We start from the raw sequence: 17827 nt of genomic DNA on the forward strand, positions 1-17827 counted from the left end.
TGTGTGCACATGTGTATACACACACAAGAGAAAATAGAGAAGCATGTAAAAGTTACAGCAGTAGTAAGACAGAGAAGAAATAAATTTGAACATGCTGAAAAAGAATGCTATTTTTAAAGCAAGTTACTGGTAATAAAGCAGCATGAGAAACATTTGAGGCAGAGCCTTCAATTCTAGGCTAAATTACATAAGGGGGAGGAGGGGAAAGTATATGTGGGACACTGACAAGTACCACAGAAGCCGGATTCCTGAGCTGGTGCTAGAATCCACTTGGAGTCATATAAGAGCAGATGTGCACATCCCCTTGTACTGGGTGAAGGCACCAAGACATGACTTCCACATCCAGCCATTGAGGACTAGAGACTTGTGCTAAAATGGAAGCAGAGATGCATCAGGTTCTGCAATTTACAGAATGACCTTGGTCATGCAGAAAGTGGTCAAGAGCAATTCAGATTATGATCAGCAGTGAACCATCTGCCACATCTCAGTTTCAACACACACCACTAGAACTTCTGGCATATAATGGTATGTTCCTCCGCCTTCTTACATAATAAAAGGCCACCATCACAGGTGTTAGTGTGCTAAAGTCTCGCTAAAATCCAGTGGAATTCTTTTCGGTTGCACATAATAATGTAATCAAGAAAAACACACTTAGATTAAGAACAGGTGTTCTTACAATCAGCAATGAATTAAAACACTTTGAACACACACACACGATCAGAAAGGTGAAATTCGAGAACAGTGTCCAAGTAAAAACTGCACAGTTGAGTTTGATTGATTCTGGAGTTCTGCCCTACGATCGCATAAGAGATTCCTTTGCTCAGCCACAACCTCACTGGATGACCTAGCACATTTTTTTTAGTATAACCTCAAAGAGGCTCTCAAAGTATCAAAACAGAATCTATGTAACCTGCTCCGAGCCCTTGGATGTATGTGCAGGGGAAAGTAAATGACGAACTTTCCACTGAATGTTCATTTGGGTCTATCAAGAGGCAGCAGCTTTTGCCTGCCAACAGCAGAAGGATGACTAAGCACATTTTGAGGAATGTGACAATCTGGAACTTGCCCTCCTATCAGAGCCATCAGCAGGAGCCATGCGCACCAGATGGAACTGTATGGGAAGCAAGCCCTCCTTCCCCCACCCAATAAAGAACAGCACACCACTTCTTGCTGCTTAGGAGTTGGCCAGAGCAAGCAGCAATTCAACAGCTATTTTTAGTAGAGGGACTGCTGAGGCTTCAACAGGCCACAAGAATCAAGATGGTATCAAGACTGGGCAATGTCAGTGCCAGCAAGTATAGGCATTAAAAAAGAAAGAAAAATAAAAGCCTTCTGCCAATATTTACTGATTTGATTTGTACCCCGCCTTTCTACCAAAAAGTGGCATTCAAGGCGACTTACACAGACAATTAAAATTGGTTAAAACAATAATTAAAATACAATAAAAACATAACTACTACAGAATAAAAACAGCACCCAACCCAACAGACCCACTTACAGGCCAAAGCCCTGCTTGAATAAGGCGGTCTTTGCCTGGAAGAACAGCAGAGAAGGAGCAACCATAGCCTCCCTTGGGAGGGAATTCAACAGCCTGGGAGCGGCCACTGAAAAGGCCCCCTCTCTCACTGCCACCAAACATATCTCTGAAGGTGGCAGTTGAGAGTGAAGGCCTCTCCAGAAGATCTTTAGAACTGGGCAGGCTAGTATGGCAGAAGGTGGTCCTTCAGGTAGCCTGGTCCCAAGCCGTATAGGGTTTTATAGGCCATAACCAGCACTCTCAATTCCGCCCGGAAACAGACTGGTAGCCAGTGAAGCTGCTGTAACAAGGGTCACGTGCTCCCTGTAACTGGCCCTGATCTACAATCTGGTTGCAGCATTCTGGACCAGCTGAAGTTTCTGAACAGTTTTTGAAAGCAGCATGGGAAAATAGCATGGGAGTTAAGATGGAACCCTGAGGGACACCACAGGCCAACAACCACAGTATCAAACAGGAATCCTCTAGCACCAAAATCTGAAATTACCCCTCCAAGAAGGTCGTGAGCCACCATAAACAGTGCCTCCTATTCCCATCTCAGACAGACACGTCAGAAAAATACCATGGTCAATGGTATCAAAAGCTGCTGAAAGGTCAAGCAGAACTAACAGGGACACACTCCCCCCTGTCCAGTTCCTGGCATATCATCCACGAAGGCAACCAAAGGAGTCTCTGTCTCAAAGCCAGGCCTGAATACAGATTGAAATGGATCTAGATAATCCATTTTATCCAGAAATCCCTGGAGCTGAGAAGCCACCACACACTCCAATACCTTGCCCAGGAATGGAATATTGGAGACTAGCCAGAAATTATTCAACACAGTGAGGTTCAAGGAGGGCTTTTTGTTAAAACAAAGGTCTTACCGCCATCTTGCCGTAAAGAGGCATTCACTGCTACCCTTACCCACTCAGCCAGTCCCCCCTACTGCTTTTATAACAGCAGGAAGGGCACACAAGTGGTGGGCCTCACCTCTCCAAGGATCCTGCCCACATCCTCAGGCTGTACAAATAAATAGAAAAGTATCCATCGAGACTGGACAAGCAGGAGCCAAAGTTAAATCCACCAGACCTGTATCAATAATGGCATCCAGGTTGTGACAGATACAATTGATTTTATCTGCAGAGTGTCAGGCAAATTGGTCACAGCGAGCTATCGAATGGTTCACTTCCTTTTCTTGTGGGCCAGACTGCTCAAAAAAGCTCTGCTGAGCAACTCTGAGCAGATGCGATGGTGGCAGAGAAATACCATTTCTTTACCACCCTCATTGCCACAGAGTAGGCTTTCAAATGAGCTGTAGCCCAAGTTCAATTGGGCTCATTTCTGTCAACATCGCTCTAGTCAATGTCCCACTCATTTCATTGCCCTCAGCATCCTGGAAAACCAGACGGGGCTCATTTGGCTCCACTCTATGGGAAAGGATGCTCAGAAGTGATCGTGTCAACCATCTGAGGCCACTTGTCCATTCCAGGGTTCAACCAGGGCTTCGACAGAATTGTGTGTGGAGGTGGCAGGCAAATCTCCAAGAGCCATCAGAAAGCCATCCAGGTCCCTCAGTCTCCTGGGGCGGACTATCTTAATCGGTCCCCCACCCCTGCAGAGGCTCTTAGTCCCAGCAATTCTAAACCCCACCAAAACTACAGAAAGTCCCGCCCCCCGATCACCATCACCCCACCCACCACAGAAAACCAAATCCAAAGTGTGCCCTGCTGAATGACTGGGGCCAGGCCACTCTTGACAACGTGGCCTCAGCATGTATGTTGAAGTCCTCCAACACAACAAGCCATGAAGACTCTAGCACCAACCCAGAGACCACCTCAGCTAGCTCAAGAAGGCAGACTGTTGAGCAGCTGGGTGGGCTGTACGCCAACGGAATCCCTATTCCATCCCAAATGCCCCCCGCATCTCCTTGCTAGGAGTGCACAGTTCCAGCTCCCTGCTTCAACTCTAGGTTTCCAACCTCAATATTTCCTTGTGGTCCTGATTTTATCTCACTTCTTCCGTTCATTGATTCTGTCTCTTGCCCATCTTCCTGCTTTCCCCCCACCCCCTCAAGAGTATACAGCAGGGGTGGGCAACTTCAGGGGTTCCGGGAGCCATTTCCACCCCCCCCCAAGGCTGCTTAGCTCACAGGGTGCCATGCGATAAAAGGCCCCAGAAAGGGTCAAATCTTCTTTTAGTGCTCTGTAGCAGTTATAGAGCACTTAAAGGGCCAGGGAGGGGCTGTAGCTCAGTGGTGGAGTAGCTGTTTTGCATGCCGTAGGCCCCAGGTTCAATCCCTGGCTTCTCCAGGTAAGGCTAGGAAAGAATCTTGCCTGAAAACCTGAGAGCTGCTTCTGCCAGTCAGCGCAGATAATACTGGGCTAGATGGGCCGTGGTCTGACTCTAAAAGGCAGTTTCCTATGTTCCTAAGTTTAGCTTGATAACAAGCTAAAATTGACCCTTCAAACATTCCATAGCTGCTACAGAGCACCATATCCCACACCAAGAGCATAATTTTTTTCACCGCCGAATTTGGGGGTACAGCAGGGGCTGCACCTGAGGGCAATGGGGGGTCGCATGTGGTCTGGGGGCCATGTATGGCCCCCCTTGGTATACATCATTCTCTCCTGATCTTAAGGGTGTTCTGTTCTCTTCAGAGGCCCCTCTTGTCCCAACTCCTATGCTCTCTCTGGAGCCTCATTCACCACCCACCCTTCATCCCCTCCCAGTCTCTTGCCTACAATGAACCCTTCCTCCAGCCTCTGTTACTCTGGGCTCCTGTTCTGCAAGCCTCCCTCCCAGCTTCTGCTTTGTTTCAAGCAAAGGAACATTCTGTGCCACCATGTTAGCATTGGAGGCACAACACAATGTCGACTTTGCCAGGATAACCCAAACTAGACACGAGATGGGTCAAGTAGAACTACTGAGCATGTTTGAGATCCTGAAAGAATCGGAATATTTTGAAATGCTAGGACTCAAAAGAACAAGGAGTGGAGGAGGAGAAGAGGGACAGGTATATAGGAAGGGAGTTGCTATGAAGGGTACAGAATACCTGATCAATGCTAGTTACAGAGATCTAATGAACTTAACAGCAGTCCTAGGTAGACTAGAGGTCCATGTCAAGCCCAGCAACCAGTTTCCCCAGAGGCCAAGCAGATACTTCTGGGAAGCCCCACCAGCAACTGGTATCCAGAGGCCCCTGAGCCTGGGAGGTTACATATAGCTATCACGAGTAACCACCACAGAGAGACCCATCAACCTCCATAGAGTGTTGTTTCCAATCTGGCTCTTGTAAGAGGCATGCATTGAAGTAAAAGCACTGCTGCTTTTACTACTGCTGTTTTTATTACAGTCAGCTAATACATAATTTGTTTTCTGACTGAACAATGTAACTTTAATCTGATGACCCTTTGAGCCACTATTTCAGGTTTTCCAGTTGCAGACATCCGTGGTGTGTGTGTAGATATGGGAAGCAACAATCCATCAATGCGGGCAGGCACCCTGAAATATACATTAGTGTGTGTGGGGGGGGAGAAGAATAGCACAGCCTGCCTCCACTAAAAACTCTAGGAAAGGTTTACACCAGAATTGCACCTAAGTGAGCACAGTCCCTTAATCCATGTATTGGTATCCATGTGCAGAAGCAGAAAATAGTACAGGGCAAAGCTATTTATTTATTGTATGTATTTTTATATACCATCTTTCAATCATAATCCCAGAGGAGTTTTACTAGAAGGAACACAAGTAAAATGTAAATATAAACAAAAATAAGCTAAAAGGCCACAAGGTAAACAAAAGCATCACAGCAGCCAGCAAGATTAAAATTGCATTAAAAACGGGGTTGGGGTTGGGTGTCCTTGCCTGATGCCAAAAGACGGTATAAGTGCCAAAGGAACCTCTCTAGCAGCCACCTGCCTCACTTCAGATGGGTGGGGGCTTCCCCAGGAGGGTCGGCATGGAAGACGCTTGTGGCAAAGCCAGAGGCTCAGGATGCCTTCTGGCTGTGGGCCTGATGTGCCTGCTTGTTAAGGATGACCATCTCAGCTGGCCCAAGTTGTGCAAGCAGAATCTCTCCCCAAAGGTTGCAGAGCTTTGAAGGAGTCTGCTTGCCCCCTGCTTTGTGGGAAAGTAAAGCAAACAGCATCATTTAGGCATTTGGCAAACAGAGGCACTCTGTGAAGAAATAATCACTTGCGATCAACACTCCCCCTTGCTCCTCTTAAATATTTTAGGCAGCGCTTTAAATTAGAACACCAGCAGTACCCTCAAGCCAACGGAGAGCTCGTGAGTCAGTAGCTGACAGATCCACCTTGATTCAAAGCCTCCTCCTCCTCCTCCTCCTATGCAGTTCTCAATCTGTACCAGCTCTGATCCCCCACTCCCTCCCACTTCTCCGTTCCCTCCACCCCACAGTCACATGCTCTGTTAAAAACACACGGCACTCACCTCTATCACAGGCAGCCATCGCCCCGCTGGAAGCAGCAAGGCAAAGGGAATTATTTATAGACTTGGAAGTGTAAACCAAGGCACTGCTGCAATGTTACACAACTCTGCATTCCCACCATCCATCCAGGCAGCTATTCTCCCAAAAGGACACGGTCCCAGACTCTGCTGCCTCTCCAGAATCAGAGCAATCCACCCTATTAACTCAAAGACTCATTTATGTACAAGGAGGAGGCCAATTTCTAAAACTCAAGCTCATGCAACTGCTTCGCTCTTCACTTCCCAACACCATCAAAATTTAAGTCTAATTCTCACAGAAAGGCAACAAATGTGCAGAAGTCATGTGTGGATTACACCACCAGACGGCAGGAGGAAAATCCACATAGGGGGACAGAAGAGGAAGTTTCTTCCATGCAGAAAGCTGGCATGTCAAGAGGAGGAGTCTATCCTGGCCTCCTCATGTTAGCTTTCTTTTTGGAGGAGTTTTTTTTAATGGAGGAGCATTCAGTCATGCAAACCCACTCTCCCCCAGCTTGCAAGCTGAAGTGGTACTACAGGCACAGGTTTACCACCTCAGCTGCTGTTTGGCAGAATAAGACCCCAGACTGTCAGCTTCTTGGGGCACCAAACTATCTCTTTGCCTATGTTATTCTGTAAACTGCCACGTACCCTAGCTGCCATAGCCAGGAGTGAGCTGTAAGCCAGGAAATCCCTCGCTCAACTCTCACCTCCACCTTAAAACCATGGGATGCTCTTAAGCAAGCCAGTATTCCCCTCACCCCATTCCTATTTGCAAAAAGAAGGCAACCAATTACTGGCATCATGGATGTCAAGTGTTCTCGACACACACTATATAAGTTGCTGAGTATTATTTTCAGACTTATCTTTGCAGTCACAGGGACCAGAATCCACTCTGGCTCGAAGTGTGGTGCTGAATCCCAATACACTAAGAGGCCACATTTTCTTGCTGAGATTAATTCTGTGTTAGAAGCCCCATATACATACAGATATGAATGTTTATAAGAAAAATCATGCAAGTCTCATGTAGCTGAGATTAAGGATCTGCTTGGGCCATGTTCTCCAGCCGTCTCCAACCTGGTGCTCATGGATGTGCTGGACTGCAACTCCTGATGGGAATTGCAGTCTACCACATCTGGAGAGTGCCAGATTGAGGAAGGCTGCTGTATTCCAACAAAGCAGCCATCATCTGTGCCAGGTTTTGGCTGCTCTTCCACACCTATCTGGCAACTCTAGCCTTACTCTGCTCTGCAAAATGAAATTTGAGGTATAGGCTGCTGAATTACTTTGGAGAGCAGCAAAGTCTGTGCTAAGCACTATGTTGACACCGCCTTCAGTTTTAACATACCCAGTTTTTAATATGCCAGTTATGGGGGATTTTCTCTCCAGTACTGCCACCACTTATGGGGAAACTGCTCCCTCACTGGGCAATCCTGCCTATGGGGTTTCTTCTTTTTAGTAAATGCTTATATTTCAGGGCCTAAGGAATTCTATGCCACCGTAATGCAGGGCTCCCTAAGCTGACCCTTTTCTGCTGCCACCAATTCTCTTAAAATACTGTAAAACCTCCTAGTAGCTTGATATAAGAGGATTAGGTGTGAGATGGACACCAGCATCAGAGACAAGATGAACTATTTAAAAAGTTGGTTTAGTAAAGGGATATTTATACATGAGGGAATACTACTATTTACTTTGGGGTTTTCAAAAGTCTGCTTGCTGACAATACTTAAGGACTCAAGAGACCCTGTTGCTACTAATTACTTATTTTACCTTAATGACTTATTTTACCTCAGGCCAAATTCCCTAAACCTCCACCCCAGCCAAATAAACTCACAACCAGGTCCCGCTCTTGAATATAGTCTTCCTTGATGCCCAAAGCTCCTCCTGTTGTACTCCTGGCCGCTTGGACCATTTACCAGGGTTTTCATAGAATCACAGAATAGTAGAGTTGTAAGGGGCCTACAAGGCCATCGAGTCCAACCCCCTGCTCAATGCAGGAATCCAAGTCAGAGCACCCTGACAGATGGCTGTCCAGCCTCGTCTTGAACGCCTCCAGTGTGGGAGAGCCCACCATCTCCCTAGGTAATGGGTTCCATTGTCGTATTGTTCTAACAGTCAGGAAGTTTTTCCTGATGTTCAGCCGGAATCTGGCTTCCTGTCACTTGAGCCCATTCTTCTGTGTCCTGCACTCTGGGATGATCAAGAAGAGATCCTGGCCTTCCTCTCTGGGACAACCTTTCAAGGACTTGACAAGCGCCATCATATCTCCCCTCAGTCTTCTCTTCTCAAGGCTAAACATGCCCAGTTCTTTCAGTCTCTCCTCATAGGGCTTTGTTTCCAGTCCCCTGATCATCTTTGTTGCCCTCCTCTGAACCCTCTCCAGCTTGTCTGCATCCTTCTTAAAGTGTGGTGCCCAGAACTGGACACAGTACTCCAGATGAGGCCTAACCAGTGCTGAGTAGAGGGGAACTAGTACTTCCCGGGATTTGGAAGCTATGCTTCTATTAATGCAGCCCAAAATAGCATTTTCCTTTTTTGCAGCCACATCACATTGTTGGCTGATATTCAGCTTGTGATCGACAACAATTCCAAGATCCTTCTCGCTTGTAGTGTTGTTGAGCCACGTATCCCCCATCTTGTAACTGTGCATTTGGTTTCTTTTTCCTAGGTACAGAACTTGGCATTTATCCCAATTCAATGTCATTCTCTTGTTTTCTGCCCAGCGCTCCAGTCTATCCAGATCACTTTGAATTTTGTTTCTGTCTTCCAAAGTATTAGCTGTCCCGCCCAATTTTGTGTCATCTGCAAATCTGATCAGCATTCCCTGCACCTCCTCCTCCAAGTCATTAATACAAATGTTGAAGAGCACTGGGCCCACGACTGAGCCCTGCGGTACCCCACTCGTTACCTCTCCCCAGTTTGAGAAGGTCCCATTGATAAAGCACTCTTTGAGTCCGATTCTGTAGCCAACTGTGGATCCACCGGATCGTTGTTTCATCTAGCCCACTTTGAGCTTGTTTGCTCTTCAGGATATCATGGGACACTTTGTCGAAAGCTTTGCTGAAGTCGAGGTATATGATGTCTACAGCATTCCCACGGTCCACAAAAGAGGTTACTTGATCCAAAAATGAGATCAGATTTGTCTGGCAAGACTTGTTTTTGACAAATCCATGTTGGCTTCGAGTAATCACGGCATTGTTGTCAAGGTGCTTACAGATGGATTCCTTTATCATCTGCTCCAGAATTTTCCCAGGGACAGATATCAGACTGACTGGTCTGTAGTTCCCAGGTTTCTCCTTTTTACCCTTTTTGAAGATAGGGACAACATTAGCCCTCCTCCAGTCATCTGGCACTTCCCCCGTCCTCCATGATTTCTCAAAGAGAATAGACAGCGGTTTTGAGAGTTCTTCTGCCAGTTCCTTTATGACTCTAGGATGCAGTTCATCTGGCCCTGGAGATTTGAACTCATTCAAAGTCATTAGGTGTACCTTGACCATATGCCTCTCGATCTCAAGCTGCAATCCTGCCCCTTCAGCCTGTACTTCGCCTTTGCCAGGGGGGTCATAGACCTTCTTTTGGGAGAAGACTGAGCCAAAGTAGGAATTGAGCACCTCTGCCTTTTCTTTGTCACCTGTTATCGTTTTGCCATCCTTATTTAATAGCTGAACCACCACTTCTTTCCTCTGCCTTTTACTATGCACGTAGCTGAAGAAAGCCTTTTTGTTTTTAGCATCCCTCGCTAACCTCAGCTCGTTCTCAACTTTAGCCTTCCTGACGCCATCCCTGCAATTCTGGGCTACATGCCTGTACTCCTCCTTTGTTGCTTGGCCTTCCTTCCACTTCCTATATGTGTCCTTTTTTGTTTTCAGGTCATCCCTAAGCTTTTTGTGAAGCCACATTAGCTTCTTCTATTGTCTTCCACCTTTTCTTCTTGTTGGCATTGTTTGTAATTGTGTCTTGAGAATTTCCTTCTTTAAAAGCTCCCACCCATCTTGGACTCCTTTTCTTGTTAGCATCGCTTGCCATGGGACCTTACTGATCATTGTTCTGAGTTTATTAAAATCAGCTTTCCTAAAATCCAGGGTACGCGTTGACTACACTTGGCTTTTGCTTCCCTTAGAACCAAGAACTCAAGTACAACGTGGTCGCGTTCCCCCAGAGTTCCTGTAACTGTTACTTTACCCACTAAGTCATCTCTGTTGGTTAGGATCAAGTCAAGGATAGCCGATCCTCTAGTTCCTTCCTCTACTTTCTGTAGGAGGAAGTTATCCATCACACAAGTCAGGAATTTCCTAGAGGGGCCATGTTTTGCAGAATTTGTCTCCCAACAAATATCAGGGAAATTGAAGTCCCTCATTACTACTACATCATGCTTCCTTAAAACATTGGCTATTTGCTTTTCAAAAGTTTCATCCTCGTCTTCTCCTTGATTGGGTGGCCGGTAGTAGACTCCGACCACCAGGTTCCTTTTATTCTTTGCTCCATTTATTTTGATCCAGATGCTCTCGATGGGGCTACCAAGCTCGTCCTCCTGTATTTCTGTGCAGAGATATGTATTTTTCACATACAGTGCAACCCCACCTCCCTTTCTGTTCCTCCTGTTCTTTTTGAACAATTTATATCCTTCAATTGCTGTATTCCAGTCATGAGAGTCATCCCACCAAATCTCGGTTACACCTATCAAGTCATAATTTCCCTCCTGTATTAAGAGTTCAAGTTTGTTCTGTTTGTTTCCCATACTCTGGGCATTAGTATATAGACATCGAAGACCATGTGCTTCATAGTCTGGCTTTCTTCCTACATGTGTCTGAAGACTACTATTGGGCACTATCAGAGCTGTTCTCTCCGTTGCAGTGCATGCGCCTATGTCCATTGTTACCCCCAACATTACATCTCCTTTCCCCGTAGGATTCAGTTTAAAGCACTCCTGATGAAGTTCTTCATGCTGTGGCCAAACACATTCTTCCCATCCTTTGTGAGGTGCAACCCGTCCCTTGCCAACAGCCCATCTTCCAGGAAGTATAGCCCGTGGTCCCAGAATTCAAATCTCTCTCGTCGGCACCACCTTCGTAGCCAGTCATTCACCCAGAGTATTTTTCGTTCCCTTTCTATCCCTCTTCTAACTACTGGAAGGATGGATGAGAAAACTATCTGGGCCCCAAAGTTCTTGAGTTTCCTTCCCAAAGCTTCAGTGTCTGACGTGATTTCTTCGTAGCTCCGCTTGGCGGTATCATTTGTTCCCACATGGATGAGAAGAAAGGGATACCTGTCAGTGGGCTTTATGAGTGCAGGCAACCTTTCAGTCACGTCTCTAATCCGTCCTCCCAAGAGACAACATACCTGGAGAGTCCATGGGTCTTTGCGACATACTTGGGTCTTGATCCCACGCAGCAAGGAGTCTCCCACTACTACCACTCTTCTCTTCTTCTTGTTGGAGACCTGGGTTTCATCGCCTCTGTTTGACTGACCTTCAGCCTCTTGCTCACTCTCATGTAGGTTCCCCTGTGATGCTTCCTCTGCAGGCTATCCTCCAGTCTCATTCTCAAGTACCTGGAAATGGTTCCACAGCTCCACTGCTTCCACTGGTGCAGAGTGGCATCTAGTTCTTCTTCTCCTGTCTCCCTTTTCCAAGGAGTATCCTCTACTCCATTTTTCCTCCCCTCAGCATTCCCACTTCTGCTTCATCTTGCTGTTGCTCTTCAAGCTTTTGGCCTTCCCTTTGCTGCTGTAGTTCCCCATTCTGTCCAAGAAATGACGTGATCTCTTCGTAGCTCTGCTTGGCTGTATCATTTGTTCCAACATGGATGAGAAGAAAGGGATACCTGTCAGTGGGCTTTATGAATGCAGGCAACCTTTTAATGCCTGCTTGTGTAACCTTCTTCTGGCAAGATCTTAGGGAAGCCTCCTGGACTGGCTCCCTGCTCCTGACCTTCACTAGACACGCATGATTACCCCTCAGAGAAGGATTAGCTTCTTCAGGCCTCTGCGATTCTCTCTCTCCTCAGTTTTTCTCCTGGCCCTTCTATCACACCACCCACCAACCAGCAGCCCTCTCCCTGACTAACAACTGACTCCCTCACTCCCTAACTGTCCTCTCTTTAACTGTCATTTCCCAACTGCTCTTTTCCACCTAGCTAGAACCCCCAGCCAATCAAAACCGAATTTACCTGATCCAGGGCCATCTAAAAAGACTACAAGTGATCACCTCTCTCCCCCTTCAGAACATCACCAAGCAGCTACTACTAAACCAGCCCTTCAACACAAGAACAACGTTAGACCTCAGGCCTACACAGACACATTATAGCCTCACAGAGGTCACAAAGAGTACTTAAACATTACAGGATACCAACAACATTTATATACACAACATTTCATCACAGCCCTGAAAGAACCCATTGCCGCCTCTCTTGTCTTCAGGCACTTTTTGAAGAGATTATGGGAGCAATCCCATGTAGAGAGGCAGCCGCCTCAGAACTCCGAGGCAACCACCTATCCAATGCACGGCGGGGAGAAATGTGGAGGGGATCGTCTATGCTCTAGCTGCCCTGCATTCGCAGCTAGATGATTTGGCTGTCTGGCTGTAGAACAGTGGAGCACGGGGTGGGGAGGCCGGACGACACATAGAAAGTGTCGTACTGGCACTTACAAACTCCCCACCTTGCCCATGGGAACGCCCCCTTTCCTCCACTCTGTGCTGCTCTTCTGAGCACGGGGATGATCCACGTCGCCTATGAGGCAGCAGGGGAGGGGTTTGGGGGGCAGTTCTCTGGGAACTGACCAACCCTATGGCCATCTAGCCACTGTCTAGTGGCCATAGGATTGTGCCCTAAACCACAGTAGATTGTACTACTTTAAGTTGCTTCCGGGTTGCAGAGTATGGGTTTGCCTTACTTTTCTTCAGTTCTCAAGCCTTGGCTTACTTCAAACTACAAAAAGAGAGTTTCTAGTACAGCACCTTAAAACTGAAAAGAGGTAACAGGCAGGGTGAACAATTCATTAAGCACAGAGGATTCATTCATACATTTGGGATTGTAGCTGATTTCATTTATTTATTTATTGAATTTCTTAATCGCCCATCTGGCCGGTCACCTGGCCGCTCTGGGAAATGTACAGCAATACAATTTTAAAACAACAACATTCTACTTTAAAACACCTTATTTCTAAAAATACCCTAACCCACCCCAAATGCCTGCCTGAACAACCACGTTTTTAATGCATGGTGGAAGCTCATTAAAGAGAGGGCATGGCGGAGTTCCCTAGGGAGGGAGTTCCACAGAGTGGGGGCCACCACAGAGAAGGCCCTCTCCCTCATCCTCACCAGCCTAGCTGTCCTGGATGATGGGACAGAGAGAAGGCCATTCGAGGCTGAACTTGTTAAGCGGCCTGACTGGTGTTGCTGGAGGCGCTCCTTAAGATAGGCTGGGCCGGAACCATATAGGGTTTTAAAGGTCAAAACCAACACCTTGAATTTGGCCTGGAAAACAACTGGTAACCAGTGCAACTCCTTCAGCACTGGAGTGATGTGATCATGCCGGCAGCTGCCTTTAATCAGGAGAGCCGCTGCATTCTGCACCAGTTGCAGCTTCCGAACTGTCTTCAAGGGTAACCCCACGTAGAGCGCATGACAGTAGTCTAAACGAGAGGAGACCAGGGCATGTACTACCGATGGGAGCAGATGGTTGGGAAGGTAGGGGCGCAGACGCCGTATCAGATGGAGCTGGTACAGCGCTGTCCGGCTCACAGCTGACACCTGAGCCTCCATGGACAGCTGGGAGTCCAAAATGACCCCCAGGCTGCGGACCTGGTCTTTCAAGGGTAGCTGTACCCCATTCAACACCAGGTCAACATCCCCCAGCCTCCTCTTGTCTCCCACCAAAAGTACCTCTGTCTTGTCAGGGTTCAGCTTCAGCTTATTCCTCCCCATCCAGCCACTCACCATCTCCAGACATTTGGACAGGGATTCTACAGCCAAGATTTAAACGAGAGGTAGAGCTGTGTGTTATCCACATAATGATGACACCACACCCCAGACCTCCTGATGATAGCCCCCAGCGGCTTCACACAGATGTTAAATAGCATCAGAGAGAGGATGGAACCCTGTGGCACCCCACAAGTGAGGGGCCACAGGTTCGAAACCTCCTCTCCCAGTGCTACCCTCTGGTACCTGCCAGAGAGGAAGGACCGGAACCACCATAATACGGTATCTCCAATACCCAACTCCTCCAGGCGGTCCAGGAGGATACTGTGCTCAACAGTATCAAAAGCTGCTGAGAGGTCGAGGAGAACAAGGAAGCAGTATTCACTCCTATCCAAAGCCCTCCTCATATCATACACCAAGGTGACCAAGGCCGTTTCTGTCCAATGCCCAGGCCTGAAGCCCGATTGACATGGATCTAGATAATCGGCTTCTTCCAAGTGTGTCTTTAACTGCATCGCCACCACCCACTCAATCACCTTGTCCCAAAATGGCAGATTTGAAACTGGGCGATAGTTGTTCATAACTTGGGGATCCAAGGAGGGCTTTTTAAAAAGTGGTCTTATCACTGCCTCCTTGAGAGCTGATGGCATCACTCCCTCCTCAAGGGAGGAGTTCATCAACACCCTGATCCCCTCACCCAGCCACTCTCTGCAGCTCATTGAGCCAAGATGGGCAGGGATCAAGTAAGCAGGTGGTCGGCCTTACAGATGAAAGCACCTTGTCCACTTCATCAGAAGGAAGAAGCTGGAACCAATCCCACAAAACCAGTTTGCCATTCATAGCCATGAATGGTAGATTTTGACAATTCAAAAGGCACAGCATATGTATTGGATACATTAATGTGTGTGCACGCGTGCACATGCCGTACACAAGTGAAAAAAATGCATTTCTATACCTGTTTGCAAAGGGTACACACATGGTACAGTCCTCTCAGGACAGTACCTCTTCAGAATGCAAGAAGGGCTTTGCATCTCTGAATGCTTCTTGCTTATGGCCATGCTGGCTAGGAATGATGGGAGTTGTGGTCCAACACATTTGGAGGGCACCAGGTTGGGGAAGGCTGAGCTAAGCTTGGCTTATTAGGAAAGAAACTCATCCTTTGCTCAGGGAGACAGGTAGGCAAGAAAGTCCCCTGCAAAACATTCTATCTTTCCACATGCAGTTTTTTTAAAACACACACACACAAGGGTATGTCCTAACATGTAACCCCCCACCCCCCGTATTTAGAACAGCAGTTTGAATGGGCACTAGTTTCAACTCTGAACCCTTGTATTAGTGGCAATTGCCCAGGAGCTCTAATCTTCATCCAGTGCCAACACATGAAGAACAGGAACACGATGCACGTCTTTAAGCAAAGGGCTCAATGGGACTATTGCAAGCGAGCTACTTCAAACTCCATTCAGCATCAGTGGATGTGGTGCCCAAGAATAAAACTCACTTGCTTTTATTACACCAAATATCTGCATAATGTTTATTTTACATAATGTGGCTCAAACTCTGTGTGCAAAGCAGGAGATTATAGGGTCCAGAAGCTTCCTTTCCAACAGAGGAGAAGACAGTGATGCGCCAAGAAAGGTGGCACAACAACAGCATAGCTAAGGGGTGAGCACAGGCAGAGAAGGCTCATTTTAGCAGCTTAAGATCGCTACTTCATGACTACCTGCAGTGAGGAGAGTGTTTGAAAAGACCATTTCTTTCACAGCACCCCTAGAAGTGGGACAATGTCACATTAGTATTACCTAATTGCTGTTAGCACAAATTCTACACACTGCTTCTCTATTCTAAGGGCTGAACAGAAAATAGTTTACCTACCCTACAGGTCAGAAGCTAAACAAAATACATATCCTCCAACTTGAATTTCCTATTACTTTGTGCATGAAATTGACAGACTTACTTCACCCATGCGCTGGATGGCAAGAAAGCCTGGTCCAGTGAATTCCTCACCAACCTCTGAGCGCATATGGACCGCTTTCACTGCCAAGGGGATGCCACCTCCCACACTTTTAGCATTGAAAAGCAAGGTTCTGGATTGGTGGACCTAGTTTCCTCAAGCAAGATAGGGTCTTGCTACCTTTTATTTTGGAAAATGAAGCTCTGGTTTCCTGTGTGCCCAGGTCCTGCAACTATTACAGCAGCTTGTTTACTAGTGACCGTCATGGGAATCTCTTTTCTTTAAGAGCTTGCTGCTGGCCTGGCAAGTTGTTTTTCCACTATGCATGTCGGACCCAAAATAGCTTTACAGCCAGAAACTGTAGCTGGTTAAGAACAGAGCTGCTGTACAAAACAAGACAGAAAAACAGAAGTGTCTCAAGAAACCGGGGGGGGGGGGGGATCCTTTCTTAAAGAGGTACCAACGTGGGACTGACAATCAGTCTAAAAGATGATAAACAGCTGCCTTGAGCAGCAGCCCTTCTGGGGTGTTATCAGGACAATCCAGACATGATTTCTTGCCCTGGTGCCTAAGGCTTTAAAGTGCCATGCTCTGGTCTACATCAAAAGAATTGCTCATTCCAGAATTTCTCCTTCAGCTGTGGGAGAAAAGGAAGTGGGGGAGAAAGGGGAATGGAAAATATCACTTATGCCTTGCAAGCCCACCATACTGCATCTGCATCTTTCAAGAGATCAAGCACTGGGTGCCTACCTATTAACAACAACCAAAGAGAAGGAGTTAAAAGGAATAGTGATTTTAGGAACAGCAGCTGGCTAGAGATCGAGGCTCAGAAACGTCTTTTGAAACTAAAGTCCTGGAAAGCCAAAATATCCGAGGTAGTCAGCAGCTTTCAGAATTAGGTACAGAAATGTACGAACATAGCTAGCAAGTTCCACCGGACAGTGTGTTTCAATTCTGAGCCAGCAGACAAGAGTTCAAAGTCCTAACCTGGTGCCCTCCAGATGTGTTAGGCTACAACTCCCATAATCCCCCAGCCAGCTGCTGGCTGAGGGATTATAGGAGTTGTAGCGCAATACATCTAGAGGGCACCAAGTTGGGGAAGGCTGTCCTTGAGGCCTTTGGTGAGGCCCACACTGATTGCTTGTACCTGTGAGATACAAATAGTATCTTGATACTTAATGCCAAGACAACTGAAAATGGCTTTCTGAGCACTAAAAGCAAGGTGTCCTGGGACAGCAGGTTGGACTGCTCTGCTCCACACTTCGAGGGCCTAAACATATGCTCTATTTCATTTCCTCCTTGGGTTCCTGCAGATTCAAGGTTCCTTGCCAGAATATTTTTAAAATTTCTAGTCTACAGCTTCATCACCAAGGACCCCTTCCAAGGGTGGCTACCAGGAAGAGGGCCTTTTCTGCTATAGCATGCTGGCTGTGAAATGAGCTCCCTAGAGAGATTCACCTGGCGCCTATGCTGCACACCTTTCAGCACCAGGTGAAGACCTTTTGATTTCCCCAGCATTTTAGCATTCTAGTTTTTTAGCTCTGCTGTTCTAAATCTGTATTTTAAATCTCTGTATTGCTGCTAAGTTTTATTCTGGCTGTGCTTTCATATTGTAGTTTTAAGCTTTCATATTTTATATTCTTTTATGCTGTACCTTGTGGTTTTAATTTTTATGAACCACCCAGAGAGCTCCGGCTATTGCACAGTATAGAATTAATTAATTAATTAACATCCATCATATAACAGAACTAAACAGTAAGAGGCATAAAAAAAACCATGCAGCCACTAAGCAAAGAAATCAGTCTCCATTTGAGAAGGTTCCCCTGTTTTATTGTAATGTATTTTATCAGGGGGGGGGGGTGCTTCCTTTGTTTGAAACTGTTGTATTTTATTGTTTTTATGGTTTCAGTACAAATCGCCTCTGGCAGTCGTTGAGTGGAGGGACGATTCAAAAATACAATTTAGATTAAAAGTTAAAACTTTA

The 17827-nt window shown here is 46.7% G+C and overlaps 1 protein-coding gene across 2 annotated transcripts in view; it reads right to left on the reverse strand.

Annotated features, from left to right (window-relative positions):
- UBE2R2 (ubiquitin conjugating enzyme E2 R2) overlaps window positions 1-17827 on the reverse strand; it is a 97011-nt gene that overhangs the window by 33076 nt on the left and 46108 nt on the right. The window contains exon 1 of one of the 2 annotated variants that reach the window (XM_084832812.1): window positions 15847-16014. The exons of the other annotated variant lie outside the window; for it this stretch is intronic. Coding sequence (XP_084688938.1) covers window positions 15847-15912 — 66 coding nt within the window. The 5' untranslated portion in view covers window positions 15913-16014. Of the gene's footprint in view, window positions 1-15846; window positions 16015-17827 lie in introns of those variants that run through there. 2 annotated transcript variants of the gene reach the window in all.

This window comes from Heloderma suspectum, chromosome 2 (genome assembly GCF_057233095.1).
Source record: "Heloderma suspectum isolate Gila_16-S chromosome 2, 16-S_ref, whole genome shotgun sequence".
NCBI lineage: Eukaryota > Metazoa > Chordata > Lepidosauria > Squamata > Helodermatidae > Heloderma > Heloderma suspectum.